Raw genomic sequence first — 23,852 nt, 5'->3', positions numbered from 1 at the left:
CCAATCTGCTGAGGCCACCTAGCACCTTGAGCACATAGGGATGTTTCAAAACCCTACTTTAGAGAAATTCTTTTCATCAAATGAAACACTGAGTAATCCTTAGATAATTTATGTTCCCTGTCTCGCCAGAAGATTTTTAAATACCAAGACCAGACATTCCTATAAGGATATCTACTTCATGAACAGTTAACGAGTGAGTGACTACTGTTCTTGGCATTAGTTATTTGGTAAATAAAAATCGTATAAATCTTAAAAATGTATATAAAAAAAAATTATGGTTAACTATATTGTCTATATAATGATGATAACATACAACAATAAAACACAGAAATAACAGATTAATTTGAATTTTCAAGCAAAAAAAAAGAGAGAATTCTACACATCCTGATAATAGGGGTGCAAGCAACTGAATGACAGCTAGGAAGAAGGGACAGTGGACGAAAACAGTCTTGACATTTCCTATAATCTTTCAATGGAAACAGACTTTATCTTTTCGCAGTAAAGTCTCAGTCCTGCATTAGCATAATTTGCTGAGGGTCAACGATGGTTTCAAACAATAGAAAGAATGCTGAGAACCCCACCCTTCATGTTACATGGGTTTCATTTCAACAGCATTTGGCGTGCAGTGAACCATTCTCCAGTGGTGATCTATATCTGACGCAGCCAATCTCCTAAATAACACTGGATGTCAGTTTGACTTTACAGAACTGACGTGCAGAGAAATATCATACAATCCTGAGCCTCCCCTGACGCAGTGACCTTATGAAAGGGAACAAATGGTGTTACGGTGTACATAACATAAGGATAATAATAACAGTAAAAACAACAGAACAAGACTACTAATAATAATAATAACAACAAAAATAATAATAATAATAATAATAATAAGGGGCGGCATGGTGGTGCAGTGATTAGCACTGTTGCCTCACACCTCTGGGACCCGGGTTCGAGTCTCCGCCTGGGTCACATGTGTGTGGAGTTTGCATGTTCTCCCCATGTCGTCGTGGGGTTTCCTCCGGGTACTCCGGTTTCCCCCCACAGTCCAAAAACATGCTGAGGCTGATTGGAGTTGCTAAATTGCCCATAGGTGTGCTTGTGTGACTGAATGGAGTGTGCCCTGTGATGGGCTGGCCCCCCATCCTGGGTTGTTCCCTGCCTCGTGCCCATTGCTTCCGGGATAGGCTCCGGACCCCCCCGCGACCCAGTAGGATAAGCGGTTTGGAAAATGGATGGATGGATAATAATGGTGGGTTGGCACACCATCCTGGATTATTCCCTGCCTTGTGCCTGTATTTTATGGGATACACTCCACCCCCTAACCCTGCATAGAACAAGAGGATGTAGGAAAATTGTTGGATGATGATTAATAATAATAATAATAATAATAATAATAATAATAATAATGAGGCTCATTTGTGATTCCAATACTGAGTTTTATTTTTATAACTAAGACAATCCTGACACTGTGTTGATTTCTTTCAAAAGCTGTTTTACAAGAATTTTTTTTATCATTTGGACTGAAAAAACAGCATATTGCCACTGAAACAAAGTATTTTCTGTAATTTAGCAGATTTACATTTACATTCCTTTTTTTTTTTTGTAATATTACATCTACACTATACTGGCAGAACTATTGGGACGCCCCTGCAAATCATTGAATTCAGGTGGTCCAATCACTTCCATAACCACAGGTGTATAAAATCAAGCACCTAGGCATACAGACTGCTTCAACTGTATAAACATTTAAGAAAGAATGAGTCACTCTCAGGAGCTCAGTGAATTCAAGCTTGGTACCGTGATAGGATACCATCTGTGCAATATGCACATTCATGAAATTTCCTTGCTACTAAATATTACACGGTCAACTGTTGATAGTATTATAACAAAGTGGAAGCAATTGGGAACAACAGCAGCTCAGACACGAAGTGGTAGGTCATGTAAAATTACAGAGCGGGGACAATGCATGCTGAGGTGCACAGTGTGCAGAAGTCGCCAACTATCTGCAGAGTCAGTAGCTACAGACCTCCAAACTTTGTGTGGTCTTCAGATTAGCTGAAGAACAGTGCATAAAGAACTTCATGGAATGGGTTTTCATGGCCGAGCAAGCTGCATCCAAGCCTTACATCACCAAGTGCAATGCAAAGCGTCGGATGCAGTGGTGTAAAGCATGCCACCACTGGACTGTAGAGCAGTGGAGACGTGTTCTCTGGAGTGACAAATCACACTATTCTGTCTGGCAATCCAATGGACGAGTCTGGGTTTGGCAGTTGCCAGGAGAACGGTACTTGCCTGACTGTAGCGTGCCAAGTGAAAAGTTCGGTGGAGGGGGGATTATGGTGTGGGATTGTTTTTCAAGGGGTGGGTTTGGCCATTTAGTTCCAGTGAAAGGAACTCTTAATGCTGCAGCATTCTAAGCCATTTTGGACAATTTCATGCTGCCAACTTTATGGGAACAGTTTGGGGACTGCACTCCAGTTCACTAATCAAGGTCCATAAAGACATGGATGAGCGAGTCTGGTTTTGAGGATCTTGACTAGCCTGCACAGAGCTCTGACTTCAGCCTGACAGAACACCTTCGGGATGAATGCAAACCAGGCCTTCTCATCCAACATCAGTGCCTGACCTCACAAATGCTCTCCTGGAGGAATGGTCAAAAATTCCCATAAACACACTCCTAAACCTGGTGAACAGTCTTCCCAGAAGAGTTGAAGTTGTTATAACTCAACTGCAAAGGGTGGGCCAGCATCATATTAAGGCATATATATTAATAATGGGATGTCATTAAAGTTTATGTGTGTGTAAATGCAGGTGTCCCAATGCGTTGGCAATATAGTGCAGTTAGTTTCATCCATACAGTGATTTACTCACATAAAGAAATCCAAATTAATTTAGCATAACATATCCACCAGCTTAACTAACTGTAAAAAAGTCTTTCATTAATCAAGGAATAAATTCATTTTCTAACCATGTAAGTTCACCATTATAATAGTGAAACTGTGAATTCCACTGAGAAAAGAGACATAATAGTAATAGTAAAAAGAAGAGGACTAATTTTCATATTATTTGTTAATGATAAAACTGATTTTTATTCCTTATTTTAAAGGAATATTTTTAAATTATGCATTTAAACCTATTTTTAAAATGTTGTTGGGGATCAAAACTCTTATCAGCGATCAAAGTTTCTTAGTCATACTTCTTTATAACTGTGTAATGCACTTACTCATCATGATAGCATCAGAAATCATTCAACAAAGTGTTTTCAAAGTGTTGAAAAAAAACAAAAAACAATAATGCCATTCACACAAAGCACACAAAGACGCAAAAATGAAGGGAGTGACCTCCACAGTGAAATATGTGCTTTTGCAAGAAATAAAAAAAAAAGTACGTCACCCCTGGTTACTTATAAAATGAGGGAGAGTTTGCTTTATGACACGCTACCCACAGGACTACACATACACTTGTGAACAGGTGGACTAACATACGCATGTGACAGAAGATTAAAGGTTAACTGATACATTAACAAGGTAAGTGTGAAAGCTGGTAATTACAGGATGAACACGCAGAATTTATTAATTTCTTTTTGTAGTGATTGTTTTCATTATATCAATCTACAGCATTCGGTCTATATCACATACTTTCATGTATCCATCCATCTATTAATACCACTTAAAATCAAATTGAGTCACTGATAAATATTTCTGAATTAATGAATTTTTTATTAATGATTGTATTTTTTAATTATAAAAATGCACCATAATTTCTTTCCACGTGGACTAGATATACTGAGTAAATGTAAAAATATGGTTATTTTTTGTGCGGTTACAGGACAGTTACAATTTCAGTGTGTCATGAAAAATGTATCATTAAACATATTAAATGTTAGATTTAGGGACAATGTCAGCCTTCTTGGACTTGATAGTGCATTTTAATTTTCTTTGTATATTAGAATTAGTTTCATAAAAATCATTAATGATACAACCAGGAGTTTTTTACCTGCTTAGATGTTGATGAAGTACTTAAGAAACACCATATGCATATTAGCTGATAAATACATCCCAGGACTACATTTACTTCAATATGTCGAGAGGAGACATTGTGCATTAACAATGACCATACAGAGAATACTGGATTCAAGACTGAAAATAAGCTGGCATCAAAGTATTACATAAAGCCTTAAAAGGCTACTGTGATTTCCCATGAGATAAACCAATAGACTTTATGGCAGCGAATTCATGTGTGGGTTTGTAAATGCAGTTTTTAGCCACTAAACTAGGAAAACCTGCTTATTCACAAAAATGCTTTGCTTCTACAAACATTACATTATGAGGCTACAGCTAAATACACAGAGCATGTAGGCAGGGTAAAGTGATTTAGTTATTATATTACTAATCATTTGAATGGTTAGACGCCTTATCTAAAGTGACTTTAAACATGGTATGAATTCTGGAGCCAAGCATGACGGTTCCAGCATCTCAGAAGCAGCTACACTCAGTGTTTCCTGCACCACGGTTGCTGGAATTTTCAGTGAATGGTGCAAAAATAACTGCTTGGTGATGCAACCACAGTGAGCAAGAAATTCATCTAGCCTTAAACTAGTTTGTGAAACAGGGGCTACTACCTGGTATTACGTATGTGGTGCTATTAATCAGCCATTCAGACTACCTATGCATATCAATTCAAAATGACAAGTACAAATGAAAAAATCTTAGTAATGAAGAGTGAATTGTGATGTACTGGAATTCCACACATGGTTCTCCATGTCTTACTCCTTGTGTATTACAAAAATAGTCAGTTATTGAGAAGCAGTACATCCATCCATCCATCCATTTTCCAAACCGCTTATCCTATTGGGTCGCGGGGGGTCCGGAGCCTATCCCGGAAGCAATGGGCACGAGGCAGGGAACAACCCAGGAGGGGGGGCCAGCCCATCGTAGGGCATACTCACACACCATTCACTCACACATGCACACCTATGGGCAATTTAGCGACTCCAATTAGCCTCAGCATATTTTTGGACTGTGGGGGGAAACCGGAGTACCCAGAGGAAACCCCACGACGACATGGGGAGAACATGCAAACTCCACACACATGTGACCCAGGCGGAGACTCGAACAGAAGCAGTACATTTTCAACTAAATTATAAACTATACTAATGCTAGCTTTGTGAAGGTTCAATTGAAGTTAACCCATATAAAGAACATCAATGTGTTAAGTATAATTAAGTATTGTCATGTATCAAGAAGGACGGAAATGAAAGCAACTGTGGGGAAAAGCAACGGGGGCTTTATTTAAACAAAACACAAGTAGGGCAAAAGGAAAAGGACCGTGATGGGTCAAAATGGGGTAGGGTGAACTGGGAGAGAAGACAGGGTGCAGGACAGATTGGGGAGCGCAGGCAGGTAGCAATATCACACACTTAACCATACAATGACTAGACTGGGGAGCGCAGGATGACGAGACACTATGTGCACCACAGATGAGGGAGCAGACGAGAGGCACCTGGGATCATCCACACGAGGGTTGAAATGAGAGGCAGGTTTAAATGATGAACAGATGTGGCTCATTAACGCCACACCAAGGGGAACACAGGAGAAAAAGGCATGCAGGGCGTGACAAGTATAATTATAACAAAGACTTAACTTTTGTTTTTCAAAATATTTTTATCTTAGGTTCATTATTAAAACTTAGGTCTGTTAATTGATGGCTTATTTAATTTGTTTATGGTAATTATGAGTAAGACTAGGAAAATGTTATGTTTTACTGAAACTTTCAGAACTTTGTTAAAATAAAATAATAATAATAATAATAATAATAATAATAATAAATCTTAATTTTAAATACTGGGTATTAAATATGACTTTAAATCTTTAAATAACTGGAGAACATAATTATTATCTTAAATTTGTTATTATGTGGTTTGGGGAACATAATGGATTCTAATTTGTACACATAACCAGTTTGCAAATATCCCACAGAGTGGTTTTATTCATGTCATACTTAAAATTGTTTACCTTTTCCTTTTTCATTTCACCTTGTTACGTAGACTTGTGACAATAACTATTAAATTATTTAATACACAGGTCATTTCCGCCAATACTGATTCTGCCAATAGTTGTATTTCTTGGAATATCAAGTAATCAGGATTATATTATGACTGCATTTACAGTTATGCTTATGTCATTATTACATAATTAATTACCTTTTCTCTTCTTCAGAATGTTTTCCAGAAACAAAACTAACCAGCTAACCAGAAAAATCGTCATTTTATTGTGCTTCTTGACTGGTGAGTTATCCATCAGATAATCATCCAACTGAATTTGGACTGTATATTAACTATTATTGAAATACTCTATTTTTTTACTTCCACCGCTGCAGCATTGGCACCAACTGCTACCAGTGCCACTGTTACTTCAGACACAACAGAACCTGCCACATTGGATACTGAAGAGTTGACAACTACTGGGGATACCTCTGTATCAACTGGAACCAACATTCCTGCAACAACTCCAACTGAAGACGAAAACACCATGGATATAGTAACCACAGACAATACAACACCACTGACTAATGATGCTAGTGTGTCAGAATCCACAACATCCTTTTCTACAGATATCTCCTCTACAACACGAAATGAAGACACTACTACAACAGTAACTGAGAAGAACAGTACCACAGAAACTGAAGGTACTACTGCAAGTGTGTCTCAAACTTCAGTTCCAGACACCTCAACTTCAACAGAAGTAAAAGACTTTGAGAAACATATTACATCAGTAACTAAAATCATAACTGGTGTAGCTGAATCGCTATCTTCACCCTTCACAAATACTCCAACTTCAGCAGAAGCCAAACACTCAACAACACCAGTCACCGATGACCATCCTACATCAGTAATTGCAATCACAACAACAGATATATCTGAATCTCCAACTTCAGCCTTCACAGATACTCCAGAAACTGAAGGCTCAACAACAGCAGTCACTGAGGACCAAACTACATCAGTAACTGAGATCACAACAACAGGGGAATTGGAATCCCCAACTCCAGCCTTCACAGATACCCCAACTTCAACAGAAGCTGAACACTCGACAACAGTAAGCACTGAGGACCATTCTACATCAGTAACTGACATCAGAACAACACGGGATTTGGAATCCCCAACTTCAGCCTTCACAGATACCATAACTTTAACAGAAGCTGAAAGCTCCACAACACCAGTCATCAAGGATCATTCTACACCAGTAATTGACATCACAACAACACGGGAATTGGAATCCCCAAAATCAGCCTTCACAGTTATCACAACTTCAACAGAAGCTGAAAGCTCCACAACACCAGTCATCAAGGATCATTCTACATCAGTAACTAAAATCACAACAGCTGGTATATCAGAATCACCAAATTCAGCATTCACAGATGCTCCAACTTTACCAGAAATTGAAGTTTCAACAACACCAGTCACTGAGGACCATAATACATCATTAACTGAAATCATAACAACTGGGGAATCGGAATCTACAACTTCGGCCTTCACAGATACCCCAACTTCATCAAAAACTGAACACTCAACAACAGCAATTACTGAAGTACAAACTACATCAGTAACTAAAATCAGAACAACAGATATAGCAGAATCTCCAGCTTCAACCTTCACAAATACTCCAACTTCAGCAGAAGCCAAACACTCAACAACACCAGTCACTGATGACCATCCTACATCAGTATTTGAAATCACAACAACAGATATATCTGAATCTCCAACTTCAGCCTTCACAGATACTCCAGAAACTGAAGGCTCAACAACAGCAGTCACTGAGGACCAAACTACATCAGTAACTGAGATCACAACAACAGGGGAATTGGAATCCCCAACTCCAGCCTTCACAGATACCCCAACTTCAACAGAAGCTGAACACTCAACAACACCAGTCATCAAGGATCATTCTACATCAGTAACTAAAATCACAACAACTGGTATATCAGAATCACCAAATTCAGCATTCACAGATGCTCCAACTTTACCAGAAATTGAAGTCTCAACAACACCAGTCACTGAGGACCATAATACATCAGTAACTGAAATCATAACAACTGGGGAATCGGAATCTCCAACTTCGGCCTTCACAGATACCCCAACTTCAACAGAAATTGAAGTCTCAACAATACCAGTCACTGAGGAACATACTACATCAGCAACTAAAATCACAACAACAGGGGTATCTGAATCTCCAACTTCAACCTTCACAGATACCCCAAATTCAACCGAAGCTGAACACTCGACAATAGCATGCACTGAGGACCATTCTACATCAGTAATTTACAACACAACAACAGATATATTGGAATCCTCAACTTCAGTCTTCACAAATACTCGAACTTTACCAGAAATTGAAGGTTCAACAACAGCAGTCACTGAAGGCCAAACAATTTCAGTACCTGAAATCACAACAACAGAAGTGTCTGAATCTCCAACTTCAGCTTCCAAAGATACTCCAACTTCAACAGAAGTTCAAAACTCAACAACACCAGTCAAAAATACTTCAGTACCTGAAATCACAACAACAGAGGGGCCATTAACTTCAACCTTCACAGATAGCACAAATTCAACAGAAGCTGAACACTCAACAGCACCAGTCACAGAAAACCATACTGCATCAGTAACTGAAATCCCAACAGCAGGAATATCCGAGTCCCCAACCAGGGAATCAAAATCCCCAACTTCAGCCTTTAAAGATACTAATACACATTTTGCTATCACTACTTCCCCCGCTGAAGGAGAAGGAACCTCTGCCACCACTACAGGCACCACTGCCTCTGAAACCACTACAGCCACCACTGCCTCTGAAACCACTACAGGCACCTCTGCCTCTGAAACCACTACAGGCACCACTGCCTTTGCCACCACTTCAGCCACAACTGGCTCTGACTCCACTACAGCCACCACTGGCTCTGCCACCAATACAGCCACCACTGCCTCTGAAACCACTACAGTCACCACTGCCTCTGAAACCACTACAGCCACCACTGACTCTGAAACCACTACAGGCACCTCTGCCTCTGAAACCACTACAGGCACCACTGCCTTTGCCACCACTTCAGCCACAACTGGCTCTGTCTCCACTACAGCCACCACTGCCTCTGAAACCACTACAGCCACCACTGCCACTGAAACCACCACAGGCACCTCTGCCTCTGAAACCACTACAGCCACCACTGCCTCTGAAACCACTTCAGCCACAACTGGCTCTGACTCCACTACAGCCACCACTATCTCTGCCACCATTAGAACCACCACTCCCACTGAAACCACTACAGGCACCTCTGCCTCTGAAACCACTACAGGCACCACTGCCTTTGCCACCACTTCAGCCACAACTGGCTCTGTCTCCACTACAGCCACCACTGTCTCTGCCACCACTACAGCCACCACTGCCTCTGCCACCATTAGAACCACCACTGCCTCTGAAACCACTACAGGCACCACTGCCTTTGCCACCACTTCAGCCACAACTGGCTCTGTCTCCACTACAGCCACCACTGCCTCTGAAACCACTACAGGCACCTCTGCCTCTGAAACCACTACAGGCACCACTGCCTTTGCCACCACTTCAGCCACAACTGGCTCTGTCTCCACTACAGCCACCACTGTCTCTGCCACCATTAGAGCCACCACTGTCTCTGCCACCACTACAGCCACCACTGCCTCTGCCACCACTACAGCCACCAGCAGACATAATTCTGTTACCTTTGCTACCACAGCCAACAGTACCCATTTTGCTGTCCCCACTGCCACAATTGCAGTTATCACTTCATCAGTTTCTGTCACCAATTCTACCACAAAAGTGAGCAATACATCTGCTGCTGTCACCACTGCCACCCCTCCAAGTACAACCGCTCCAACAACAACCAGCACAACTTCCACAACCACTCGAAGAATAACAACCACTCCAATTGCAACAACCACTTCAACAAAAACCATCCCGACTACAACAATGAAAACTACTCCAACAAGAACCACAACTCCAACAGCAACCAGTACAACCTCCACAACCACTCAAAGAACAGCAACCAATACAACTTCCACAACCACTCGAAGAACAACCACTCCAATTCCAATAATAACAAAATCCACTACAACAATCAAAACATCTCCAACAACCAATACAACCTCCACAACCACTCAAACAGCAGCCAATACAACCTCCACAACCACTCGAAGAACAACGACTCCAATTCCAATAACAACAAAATCCACTACAACAATCAGAACATATCCAACAACCAGTACAACCTCCACAACCACTCAAAGAACAGCAACTAATACAACCTCCACAACCACTCAAAGAACAACAACCACTCCAATTCCAACAACAAAATCCATTACAACAATCAGAACATCTCCAACAACCAGTACAACCTCCACAACCACTCAAAGAACAGCAACCAATACAACCTCCACAACCACTCAAAGAACAACAACCACTCCAATTCCAACAACAAAATCCACTACAACAATCGGAACATCTCCAACAACCAGTACAACCACTCAAAGAACAGCAACCAATACAACATCCACAACCACTCAAAGAACAACAACCACTCCAATTCCAACAACAAAATCCACTACAACAATCAGAACTTCTCCAACAACCAGTACAACCTCTACAACCACTCAAAGAATAGCAACCAATACAACCTCCACAACCACTCGAAGAACAACCACTCCAATAACAACAAAATCCACAACAACAACAAATACCACAACTCCAACAACAACCAGTACAACCTCCACAACCATTCGAAGAACAACAAGTACAACAATCTCTACCACCAGTAGCACCACAAAACTCTCTCCAAGCACAACTTCTGCTGCTGGCATTGCCATTGTGGATATGCAATTTTCTTCCACTGACACATTTGTCCCTGAACTTTTGGACCCCACTTCACAGACTTACGTCAATAGAGTAAACCTGATCAAGACACTGGTAAGAATTATTCTCAGTATCATTTATGGAGTATTTCTTAAATCATTCTGTAGTATCTTTGTTTAATAGGAAGAAATAATATATAATAATGCTTCCTAGTATGAAATGATTAGTATAAAATGTTAGGTTATTTTCTTTTTAATCACTAACTTGATCATAGTGTACAAAATCCCAAAGAGATTACACAGAAAATCCACTTACATTTCACTCAGACAGACAGATAGCCTTTTTTTATTTGAATTTATGCTTGTATGCAATTAACAACACTAATGTCTTATATATCCAAAACATTTAATAATTGTTTTCCAATTTAAAAGTACTTTTCCAGATTCTATTTGTCATTGTAGAATAAAATTTGTCTGTCACCAAATTATCAGTATTTTCAAATCTCAATAAAAAAATTATATATTGAAATATTTACATTAAACACACAATGGTGGGTTTTGCCACATTTCACTGATCAAAATGGAACACCTATTTGTATTTGTGGTAAACATTGTATATTGATCTGTATATCATAGAAAACTATGACTAACTGCTGAAATGCTAATTTTTCTAGATGCAAAAATATTAACATAAACCTATGGAATGTTTTATTTCTCTGTAGATGGAGCCCATATTTAGGAAAGCTTTCAGGTCTTTCTTGAGGTTGATCGTGTTATATTTCAGGTAAGATTCTTAAAATCATTTGTGTTTGGGGGAAAGACATGGAGTGTGATGTAAGTGAGCGTGAGTCTTCAAACCTTCTGAATCGTGTGATAATTTGGGCTTCATACTTTGTCTGAAGGGCTGGATCAATCGTAACCGGGATGCGACTGGAATTCAATACTACTAATGGAACTGTACCCAGCGGTCAACAAACAGGACAAGTATTGATAAATGCAGTGTCAAGTTCACAACTACCTGGACTAAACATTAACGTCAGCAGCATTCTAGTTAATGGTACAGGTAGGTAATACTTTAAAAGTACCCTGACAGTATTGATTGATTTTTGATAACTGTATTTTGACGCAAGCAAAGATACTCATGTAACATGATCAAACAACTTAAAACATGATGTTATGTAATATCTAGTTGTGTAAATTTTGATGAACAACTTTAGATTTACAACAAAACTGCTGTCAGTATTCATTATTTTAATGCAGCTTATATGCTAATGTTTCTGGTGTTTTTGGCTTATCTAATTATCCCAGAGAATAGAATAGAATAGAATAGAATAGAATAGAATAGAATAGTAATTATTTATGTAAGTATTTGTTCCTGTGAGGAAATTCTTTTTTCGCTTTGCCCCATCTTGCTGTCCATACAGGTGAGAGCAAGCCTGGGGGGTCACAGCGAAGGGGCACCCAACTTGTGGGCATTCAGTTTAGTTTTAATAGACTGTTACATGAAAAAAAGTCAGAAATGTGAAACTCTGCCACTGTTTACCATTCCATTAAAGTATTTCCCCTCTGTTCTTGTATCCCAATTAGCAATTTCCAGCTCCAGCACCATCAGCAAAGCCAGTGTCTTCACTGCTTCCTGTTTAGCATCGCTGTCACTACTGTTGCACAAGTTGCTGAACTGAAATTCTACTACATTGTGGAGAAGCGGGCAAGACGATCAAAACACTTCACTAGGACATAGATCCATCTACATCTAATATGCCTGGAATGATTGAAGATTCAGAAAGTCAACATGATAGTAGTTCTTCCTACTAAAATAAAATGGGACTGATCTTAATTGGAGCATGAGTTCTACTGTCTGTGGCACAGGGAAATAATGTCAGAAAGAGACAAATTCAAAGAACTGCGTCTTGTTCCTGGCACATTAGGATATTGTATCCTAAGGAAGAATATATTTCTTACATCCAGGGGTAGTTCTGATGGCACTCTGTCTCTCATGCGTATTTTGTATACATGACCCTGTGAAATTATTGTGTAATATATTATTTATTATCTTTCAGTCTGTGTTAATCATGAATGAAACTATTTGCAACAAATGGATACAAATGATGTATTTTTATATATATTGTACATTGTTAAAAGGGAAACCAACTGTGCAATGCATGGGTATCGTTGCCATTAAATCTGAGGGAGACGTGTCCCCCTCACATTTTATAATTATTTGTTTTTTAATTATTCGCAGCAAAATTTCTCGTGCTCCAATGTAGCTGCCAATGATAAGATTTGATTAAGCTTAGAAAGATCTGTGGAGTACAGAAATGTGCAGCTTTGCTCTTTAGCTGTATTCACATGCATCCTGGAAAGGTCTCTTTGGAACAAAACATCTTCTAATAAAATCCAACTCATTATTGGAGTACTTATAAATCACTCTAGTGGTTTTTGTGCTTATGCTTATGTAGGAAAAACAGAATGTTACTGTGTTTCTCCCTGTGTAATGTTATTACCATGTAGTTATCATTCTGGAGAAATGAATGGCTCTGAATTAAGAATGATAGCTCGAATGGTAACAGTAAAGGAAACACAAATAACTCAGTTAATTTATGCTATTTTTAAGACATACTTCTTATTGCTTGATGCACGCAACTTATTATGCTGGATGAAGTGACAGATACTATTCATTTGCTGTAATGCCAAATCTAAGTGCCTTAGTGTTAAAAAACTACAGCATAAGAATTATGTCACAAAAACTCAAAATCTTCTTTACATAAAAAATAATAGCCCAGAGAAGCTAATAAATATGTCAGTAATTAATCAAAGTGCTGTATTAAGAGGTAACAGAGCAGAATATCCAGACGCTCCTCTACTTACGAATTTTCACCTTACGAACTTTCAGACATACGAACGAAGAGGACTAAGTCCAAACTGTGTTCATTGGGCTCCTGTTTCCTGTCTGCAACATCAATTTTTTTTCTTCTGCACGCCAGTTCCACCTAGTGGGACTTCCGGCCGCTACTCCCACCCCGCAGCAGTGTAGCGTGCGTACTTCCCACAATCCTCATTCTTTGTACTTGCGTAAACCCTTAAAATGATGTTGAACAATGACTTACAAACATTCCAGATTACAAACATCCATTCGGAACGTATCTCATTCGCAAGTAGAGGAGCGTCTGTATTTAGAAATCCAGCCATGCATCCATTCTCTGCCGCTTATCGGGGGTCAGGTTGTGGGGGCAGCAGTCTAAGCAGGGATACCCAGACCTCTCTTTCACCAGCCACCTCCTCCAACTCCACCAGGGGGTTACCAAAGCATTCCCAGTACAGCCCAGAGATATAATCTCTCCAGTGTTTCCTGGGTATCAACGTGCCCGAAACACCTCTTCAGGGAGCCGTGCAGGAGGCAGCCAACCTAGATACTCAGACCACCTGAACTGGCTCATTTTTATGTGGAGAAGCAGCGGCTCTAATGTTAGATCACATTCTTTTGGTCATTACCCACAGCTAATGACCATAGGCGTGGGTAGGAATGTAGATCAACTGGAAAATCTAAAGCTTTGCCTTCCAGTTCAGCTGCTTTTGTACCATTACTGAATGGTACAGCATCCACATTATTTCCCATGCTGCACCGATCTCCAGCTCCCTTCTTCCTTCATTCGTGAACAAGACCCCAAGATACTTAAACTCCTCTGCTTGAGGCAGTAACTCATCCCCCACCAGAGAGAGGGCAATCCACCCTTTTCCGGTTGAGAACCATGACCTCAGACTTGGAGGTGCTGATCCTCATTCTGGCCGCTTCACACTCAGCTGTAAACTACACCAGTGCATGCTGAAGGTCACAGCCCAACGACACCAGCAGGGCCACATCATCTGCAAAAAGCAAAGACGCGATCTTGAGCCCCCCCCCCCCCCCCCCAAGCAGACCCCCTCCACCCCTTGGCTATGCCTAGAAATTCTGTTCATATAGTTTATGAACAGAATCAGTATATATATTGGACCCCATATCCTTTATTCCCGAAACCCCCCACAGGAACACAATCATATGCATTTTCCAAGTCCACAAAACACCTGCAGACTGGTTGGGCAAACTCCCCTGAACCTTCCAGTATCCTTGTGAGGGCAAAGAGCTTTTCCAGGGTTCTGCAACCAAGATGGAATCTGCATTGCTCCTCCTGGATCCGAGGTTCAACCAAAGGGCAGACCTTCTTCTACTGTATTCCAGTCTGGACCTTCCCAGGGAGACTGAGGAGTGTGATCAGCCTGACATTGGAACATTTTCTCCAGTCCCTTTTACAGAGCAACCACTCAAGTCTGCTAATTTACATAGAAATTAATATACATAGTCGTTCATGCATAAAGGAATTAAGATCATTTCTTTGCTCTTGGTGCACCATGTGCACTATGTGGGTGTATATGTGTATATGTATTTATCTTTTTTAATTATTTGTTGTATGTTTAATGATTTTTTTTCAGGACCCCAGGAAGAATAGCTGCAGCATGGCTGTAGCTAATGGGGATCCTTTGAATAAAACTCAAACTCAAACCATGGTGGACATATCAACACCATCCGCTTGTCCAGGGTTCGAGTCCGGGGTAACTTCAGGAGGGATACCCAGACCTCCCTCTCCCCAGCCACCTCTACCAGCTCTTTGGGGGGGATGCTGAGGCATTCCCAGGCCAGCCGAGAGATATAATCCCTCCAGTGCATCCTGGGTCTGCCCCGGGGCATCCTTCCTGTAGGACATGCACGGAAAACCTCTCCAGGCTTCCGCACCTGGTGTCCAAACCACCTCAACTGGCTCCTTTCGATGTGGAGAAGCAGCAGTTCTACTCTGAGACTCTCCCGGATATCTGAACTTCTTACCCTCTCTCTAAGGGAGAACCCAGGCACCCTGCGAAGAAACCTCATTTCGGCTGCCTGTATCTGTGATCTCATTCTTTTGGTCACTATCCACAGCTCATAACCATAGGTGAGAGTAGGAACAAAAATGGACAAATAGATCTAGAGCTTTGCTTTCAGGCACTTTGCTTTTAGTGCCTGCAAAACTGCAGATGCTGCTCCAATCTCCATCTTCATCTGTTCAGCTCTTGATCTCTTCTACCCTTACTCGTGAACCAGATCCCGAAACACTTGAACTCCTCCACTTGTGGCAGTACCTCATCCCTGATCTGAAGAGGGCAATCCACCCATTTTTGGCTGAGAACCATGGTCTCAGATTAGAGGTGTTAATCCTCATTCCCACTGCTTTGCACTCGGCTACAAACTGCCCCAGAGCATGCTGGAGGTCCTCAGCAGATGAAGCCAACAGGACGACGTCATCCGCAAAAAGCAACGACTCAATCCTGTGGTCACCAAACTGGACACCCTCAACACCCTGACTGCATCTAGAAATCCTGTCCATAAATATTATAAACAGGACCGGAGACAAAGGGCAGTCCTCCTAGAGCCTAGCATGCACTGGGAACACGTCCAACTTATTACCGCCAATGCAGACCAAGCTTTTGCCCTCTTCAGATCAGGGAGGAGGTACTGCCACAAGTCGAGGAGTTCAAGTGTTTCGGGATCTGGTTCACGAGTGAGGGTAGAAGAGATCAAGAGCTGAACAGATGAAGATGGAGACTGGATCACCCAGAGTAGCAGGCCCCGAACCCCATACTCCCGAAGCACCCCCCACAGACCACCTCAGCGAACCTAGTCGAAAGCCTTCTCCAAGTCCACAAAACACATGTAGACTGTATGAGCAAACTCCCACGCTCCTTCCAGTACCTTCGCAAGGGTATAAAGCTGGTCCATTGTTGCACGGCCTGGACGAAAATCGCATTGTTCCTCCTGAATCTGAGATTCGACTATCAATCTCACCTTCCTCTTCAGTGCCCCGAAATAGACTTTCTCAGGAAGGCTGAGAAGTTATTCCCCTGTAGTTGGAACACAGTCTCCGGTCCCCTTTATTGAATAAGGGGACCACCACCCCAGTCTGCCTATCCAGCGGGATTGTTGCTGACCTCCATGCACTGTTGAGAAGGTGTGTCAGCCATGACAGCCCAACATCCAGAGCCTTCAGGTACCCTGGACGAATCTCATCCACCCGCCGTGAAAGATCTCATCCAAGGGCTCATCCACCCTGGCAACCTCAGCCTCAGTGATGGGCAAGTTCCCCCCAGCCCCCTCGGGCCCCATGTTCTCAGATGTCTCGAAGGCAATGCACGTAGATGTATCTGAGGTAGGGTTGAGGAGGTTCTTAAAGTATTCCTTCCACCTCCGAGTGATGTCCCCAGGTGAGGTCAACAGCACCCCCTCCCCACTGTAAAAAGTAGGAACAAGGAGCTGCTTCCCCTTCCTGATATTCCAGACGAATTGTCAGAACCTTTTAGAGGCTGACCGAAAGTTACTTTCCATGGCCTCACCAAACTCTTCCCACAACCGGGTTTTTGCTTCCACAACCGTCGAAGCTGCATTCTGCCTGGCAGGCCAGTACCTGTTAGCTGCCTCCGGAGTCCCCCAGGCTAATAATTCCCAGTACACCTCCTTTTTCAGTTTGACAGCCCCCCTCACCTCTGGTGTCCACCATTGAGTATAGTGGTTACTGCCACCGCTGGCACCGACCACCCTGAGGCCACAGTTCCATACGGCACCCTTATGCTTGAACATGGTGTTCATTATGGACAAACCATGCATTGCACAGAAGTCCAACATAACCTCCGATATTAATGAGCTGTAGGGGCCACCAACAGCCCTATGCCAGCCCTGTGTCACTCACCCGCCACAACTCCATAAGAAAAGAGCATCCAGCCCCTCTTCAGGAGATTGGTTCCAGAGCCCACGCTATGTGTAGATATGTGCCCGACTATATCTAGCTGGTATCTCTCAACCTCACACACAAGCTTAGGCTCCTTCCCCACCAGAGAGGTGACATCCCATGTCCTAAAAGCCAGTTTTGTTAGCCGGGAATCGGTCTACTAGGGCCTCCCTTGTCAGTTACCTGATCCACATCCAGCTGAACCCCTGATATTACCCTTGCGGGTGGTGGGCCCACCTAGGGACGGTTCCGTGTAACTCTTTCGGGCTGGGCCTAGCCGGGCCCCACTGGCCAAAACCCAGCCACCATGCACTCCCCAATGGGCCCCTCCCCCAGGACTGGCTCCAGGGTAGGGTCCCAGTGACCCGAGTCCAGGCTAGGACAACAAGACCTTGCCGTAGTACTCCTTCATCAGTGGTTTTTTGTATTGCTCTTCTTCTGGCCCCTCACCTGTGACCTTTTTGCCTTGGGAGACCCTACCAGGGGCAATTGCCCCCGACAATATAGCCCCCAGGGTCACTGAGGCACGCAAACCCCGCCACCATGGTAAGGTGGCAATCCAAGGAGAGGCCATGGTGAACACACCAGTTATATCTAGTGACTCTTGAGGCCTGCTTCCTCCAGCTGTACCCGGACTGGCTGCCAATTCTGTCAAGGGAAAATTAAAAAAGACCAAAAAATGTTAGAGTAACAAAAGAATGCGACGTTGCCTTAATATGCTGGAACATTTTTGACATATATTATTTTAATGGGATATATTTAAATATTTCTAAAATTCCGATAGAGAATTTTATTATCAGAATTATCAGAATTCAATGTTCCTTTGTCATACTTATTTATAACTGTCCAACGCACTTACTAGTCATGATAGCATCGCAAAACATTCTACAAAGTGCGATTTCAAGGTTGAACAAAAATAAACAATGCAAACACTCATACTAAGCCCAACACAAAAATGAAGGGAGTGAACTCCACAGTGAAATATGTGCTTTTGCAAGAAAGAAAAAAAAAAGTGCGTCACCCCTGATTACTTATAAAATGAGGGAGAGTTTGCTTTGTGGCATGCCACCCACAGGACTACACATACACTTGTAAACAGGTGGACTAACATACGCATGTGACAGAAGATTAACGGTTAACTGACACATTAACAAGGTAAGTGTGAAAGCTGGTAATTACAGGATGAACACACAGAATTTATAAATTTCTTTTTCTCAGTGGTTGTTTTCATGATAACAATCTTTAACATTAGGTCTATATGACATATTTTCATGCATCCATCCAACTATTAATACTGCTTAAAATCAAACTGAGTCACCGGTAAATATTTCTGATTTAATGAATTTTTAATTAATGGCTGTATTTTTAAACTATAAAAGTGAACCAGAAGTTTTATTTTCTCCATGTGGGCTATATATATTGAATAAATGAAAAAATATGTTTGTTTTTTATTCCTGTGGTCACCGACCAGTTACAATTAAAATGTAACATGAAAAATGTGCTATTACACATATTAAATGTTAGCTTTAGGGGCAATGTCAGCCTTCTTGGACTTGATAGTGGGTTTTTATTTTTCTTTATATATTATAACTACTTTTAAAAATGGTGAAACCATGAGTTATTTCCCTGCTTAGTTGTTAACTGAACTACATAAGAAACACCGTATGCATATTAGCCTCTACAAACATTGATGCGACTCGGGTATTGTGTTATTAATCATTTGTATGGTTAAACTATCTAAAGTGACTTTAAACGTGTGAATTCTGGAGCCAAGCATGGCGGTTCCCGAATCTCAGAAGCAGCTACACTCAGTGTTTCCTGCACCACAGTAGCTGGAATTTTCAGAGAATGGTGCAAAAATAACTGCTTGGTGATGCAACCACAGTGAGCAAAAAATTCATCTAGCCTTAAACTAGTTTGTGAGACAGGGGCTTCTACCTGGTATTACATATGTGGTGCTATTAATCAGCTATTCAGGCTATCTTTGTATATTAATTCAAAATGACAAGTACAACTGAAAAAATCTTAGTAATGAAGAGTGAACTGTGACGTACTGGAATTCCACCCATGGTTTTCCATGTCTTATTCCTTGTGTATTGCAAAAAAAATCAGTTAATGAGAAGCAGTACATTTTCAACTAAATTATAAGCTATAATAATGCTAGCTTTGTAAAGGTTCAATTGAAGTTAACCCATGTAAAGAACATTAATGTGTTAAGTATAATTAAGTATTGTCATGTATCAAGAAGGACGGAAATGAAAGCAACTGTGGGGAAAAGCAACGGGGGCTTTATTTAAGCAAAACACAAGTAGGGCAAAAGGAAAAGGACCGTGATGGGTCAAAATGGGGTAGGGTGAATTGGGAGAGAAGACAGGGCACAGGGCAGACTGGGGAGCGCAGGACAAGGAGATACTATATACACCACAGATGAGGGAGCAGACGAGATGCACCTGGGATCATCCACACGAGACCTGAAACAAAAGGCAGGGTTAAACAGGTGTGGCTCGTTAGCGCCACACCACAGGGAACAGGGGGGAAAAGGTATGCAGGGAATGACAATTAGCAAAAAATTTATAATTTTTGTTTTTCCAAAATATTTTTATGTTGGGTGAATTATTAAAATTCAGGTCTGTTAATTGATGGCTTATCAAGCAATGTCTTGCAAAACTTGATTTGCTTATAGCGTAAGACTAGGAAAATTTTATGCTTTATTGAAACTTTCAGAACTTTGTTAAAATTATAAACAATAAACTAAATTAATTTAAAATGCTAGGTATTACATTTGAATTTAAATCGTTAAATAACTGGAGAACATAATTATTAGCTTAAATTTGTTATTATGTGGTTTAGGAGAGGAACACAAGAGATTCTAATTTGTACACATAACCAGTTTGCAAATATCCCACAGAGTGGTTTTATTCATGTCATACTTAAAATTGTTTACCTTTTCCTTTTTCATTTTGCCTTGCTATGTAGACTTGTAACAATGTTACAATATACAAGTCTAATATTTAATACACAGGTCATTTTCCCCAATACTGATTCTGCAAATAGTTGTATTTCTTGGAATATCAAGGATTAGGTTTATATTATGACTGCATTTACAGTTATGCTTATGTCATTATTACTTACTTCATTACCTTTTCTCTTCTTCAGAATGTTTTCCAGAAACAAAACTAACCAGCTAACCAGAAAAATGATAATTTTATTGTGCTTCTTGACTGGTGAGTTATCCATCAGATAATCATCCAACTGAATTTGGACTGTATATTAACTGTCATTGAAATACTCTATCTTTACTTCCGCGGCTGCAGCATTGGCACCAACTGCTACCAGTGCCACTGTTACTTCAGACACGACTGCAGACACTGTTATAACAGAACCTGTCACGTTGACTACTGAAGAGTTGACAACTACTGGGGATACCTCTGTAACTACTGGAACCAACATTCCTGCAACAACTCCAACTGAAGATGCTAGTGTATCAGAATCCACAACATCCTTTTCAACAGATATCCCCTCTACAACACGAAATGAAGACACTACTACAACAGTAACTGAGAAGAACAGTACGCCAGAAACTGAAGATACTACCGCAGGTGTATTGCAAACTTCAGTTCCAGATATCCCAAGTTCAACAGAAGCAAAACACTCTGAGAACCAAACTACGTCAGCAACTGACATCACAACAACAGAGGTATCGGAATCTTCAGCTTCAGCCTTCACAGATACCCCAACCTCAACAGAAACTGAACAGTCAACAACACCAGTCACCCAGGAGCATTCTACATCAGTAACTGACATCACAACAACAGAGGTATCTGAATCTCCATCTTCAGCCTTCACAGATACCCCAACTTCAACAGAAACTGAACACTCGACAATAGCAAGCACTGAAGACCATTCTAAATCAGTAACTGAAATCACAACAACTGGGGAATCGGAATCTCCAACTTCGGTCTTCACAGATACCCCAACTTCAACAGAAACTGAACAATCAACAATACCAGTCACCCAGGAGCATTCTTCATCAGTAACTGACATCACAACAGAGGTATCTGAATCTCCATCTTCAGCCTTCACAGATACCCCAACTTCAACAGAAACTGAACACTCCACAATAGCAAGCACTGAAGACCATTCTACATCAGTAACTGAAATCACAACAACTGGGGAATCGGAATCTCCAACTTCGGCCTTCACAGATACCCCAACTTCAACAGAAACTGAACAATCAACAATACCAGTCACCCAGGAGCATTCTTCATCAGTAACTGACATCACAACAACAGAGGTATCTGAATCTCCATCTTCAGCCTTCACAGATACCCCAACTTCAACAGAAACTGAACACTCCACAATAGCAAGCACTGAAGACCATTCTACATCAGTAACTGAAATCACAACAACTGGGGAATCGGAATCTCCAACTTCGGCCTTCACAGATACCCCAACTTCAACAGAAACTGAACAATCAACAATATCAGTCACCCAGGAGCATTCTTCATCAGTAACTGACATCACAACAACAGAGGTATCTGAATCTCCATCTTCAGCCTTCACAGATACCCCAACTTCAACAGAAACTGAACACTCCACAATAGCAAGCACTGAAGACCATTCTACATCAGTAACTGAAATTAGAACAACTGGGGAATCGGAATCTCCAACTTCGGCCTTCACAGATACCCCAACTTCAACAGAAACTGAACAATCAACAACACCAGTCACCCAGGAGCATTCTACATCAGTAACTGACATCACAACAACAGAGGTATCGGAATCTTCAGCTTCAGCCTTCACAGATACCCCATCTTCAACAGAAACTGAACACTCGACAATAGCAAGCACTGAAGATCATTCTACATCAGTAACTGAAATCACAACAACTGGGGAATCGGAATCTCCAACTTCGGCCTTCACAGATACCCCAACTTCAACAGAAACTGAACAATCAACAACACCAGTCACCCAGGAGCATTCTACATCAGTAACTGACATCACAACAACAGAGGTATCGGAATCTTCAGCTTCAGCCTTCACAGATACCCCAACTTCAACAGAAACTGAACACTCGACAATAGCAAGCACTGAAGATCATTCTACATCAGTAACTGAAATCACAACTGGGGAATCGGAATCTCCAACTTCGGGCTTCACAGATACCCCAACTTCAACAGAAACTGAACAATCAACAACACCAGTCACCCAGGAGCATTCTACATCAGTAACTGACATCACAACAACAGAGGTATCAGAATCTTCAGCTTCAGCCTTCACAGATACCCCATCTTCAACAGAAACTGAACACTCGACAATAGCAAGCACTGAAGATCATTCTACATCAGTAACTGAAATCACAACTGGGGAATCGGAATCTCCAACTTCGGCCTTCACAGATACCCCAACTTCAACAGAAACTGAACAATCAACAACAACAGTCACCCAGGAGCATTCTACATCAGTAACTGACATCACAACAACATATATATATGAATCCTCAACCTCATCTTTCACAGGTACTCCAACTTTACCAGAAATTGAAGGTTCAACAACAGCAGTTACAGAGCACCATACTACATCAGTAACTGAAATCACAACAACAGTGGTATCTGACTCCCCAACCCGGACATCAACCTTAACAGATACTAGTACACATTTTGCTATCACCACTTCCTTTCCTAAACCCGAAAGAACCTCTGCCACCACTGCAGCCATAAGTTCATCAATTTCTGTCACCACTTCCACCATGAAGGTCAGCAATACATCTGCTGCTGTGACCACTGCCACCACTCCAAGTCTAATAACCTCTCCAACCACAACAATCACAATAACCACACCAACAACAAAACCCACTCCAAGTCCAATAACCACTCCAACCACAACAATCACAATAACCACACCAACAACAAAACCCATTCCAAGTCCAATAACCACTCCAACCACAACAATCACAATAACCACACCAACAACAAAACCCACTCCAATTCCAAGAACCACAACAAAAATCACCCCAGCTACAACAACAATAACAACAAAAACCACTCCAACAGCAGCCACAGCAACAACTCCAACAACAACCAGTACAACCTCCACAACCACAACTTCTGCTGCTGGCATTGTCATTGTGGAGATGCAGTTTTCCTCCCCTGACACATTTGTCCCTGCACTTTCGGACCCCACCTCACAGACTT

The 23,852-nt window shown here is 41.4% G+C and overlaps 1 protein-coding gene and 2 long non-coding RNA genes across 14 annotated transcripts in view; all 3 read left to right on the top strand.

The window, feature by feature from the left end:
* The first annotated feature begins 3,417 nt into the window (after positions 1 to 3,417).
* LOC125704786 (mucin-2-like) overlaps positions 3,418 to 23,852 on the top strand; it is a 35,129-nt gene continuing 14,694 nt past the window's right edge. For 9 of the 12 annotated variants that reach the window (XM_048970800.1, XM_048970802.1, XM_048970804.1 and 6 more), the window contains exons 1-3: positions 3,418 to 3,524; positions 6,216 to 6,283; positions 6,376 to 10,982. In XM_048970800.1, the coding sequence (XP_048826757.1) occupies positions 6,217 to 6,283; positions 6,376 to 10,982 (4,674 nt within the window). In that variant the 5' untranslated portion in view covers positions 3,418 to 3,524; position 6,216. Of the gene's footprint in view, positions 3,525 to 6,215; positions 6,284 to 6,375; positions 10,983 to 11,589; positions 11,652 to 11,769; positions 11,931 to 12,454; positions 12,666 to 23,852 lie in introns of all 12 variants that reach the window. The other 3 variants (XM_048970808.1, XM_048970807.1, XR_007381244.1) reach the window with 2 other exon arrangements.
* On the top strand, positions 18,722 to 21,091 carry LOC125704789 (uncharacterized). The gene is made up of 3 exons (XR_007381247.1): positions 18,722 to 18,813; positions 20,815 to 20,882; positions 20,973 to 21,091. It is a non-coding gene; the product is annotated as an uncharacterized LOC125704789 (long non-coding RNA).
* Positions 21,396 to 21,819, top strand: LOC125704790 (uncharacterized). Its single transcript, XR_007381248.1, has 2 exons — positions 21,396 to 21,475; positions 21,713 to 21,819. It is a non-coding gene; the product is annotated as an uncharacterized LOC125704790 (long non-coding RNA).

This window comes from Brienomyrus brachyistius, chromosome 12 (assembly GCF_023856365.1).
Source record: "Brienomyrus brachyistius isolate T26 chromosome 12, BBRACH_0.4, whole genome shotgun sequence".
NCBI classification, from domain to species: Eukaryota; Metazoa; Chordata; class Actinopteri; order Osteoglossiformes; family Mormyridae; genus Brienomyrus; species Brienomyrus brachyistius.
The sequence above is the reverse complement of the archived record's forward strand: the minus strand, read 5'-3'. Positions and strand labels throughout refer to the sequence as shown.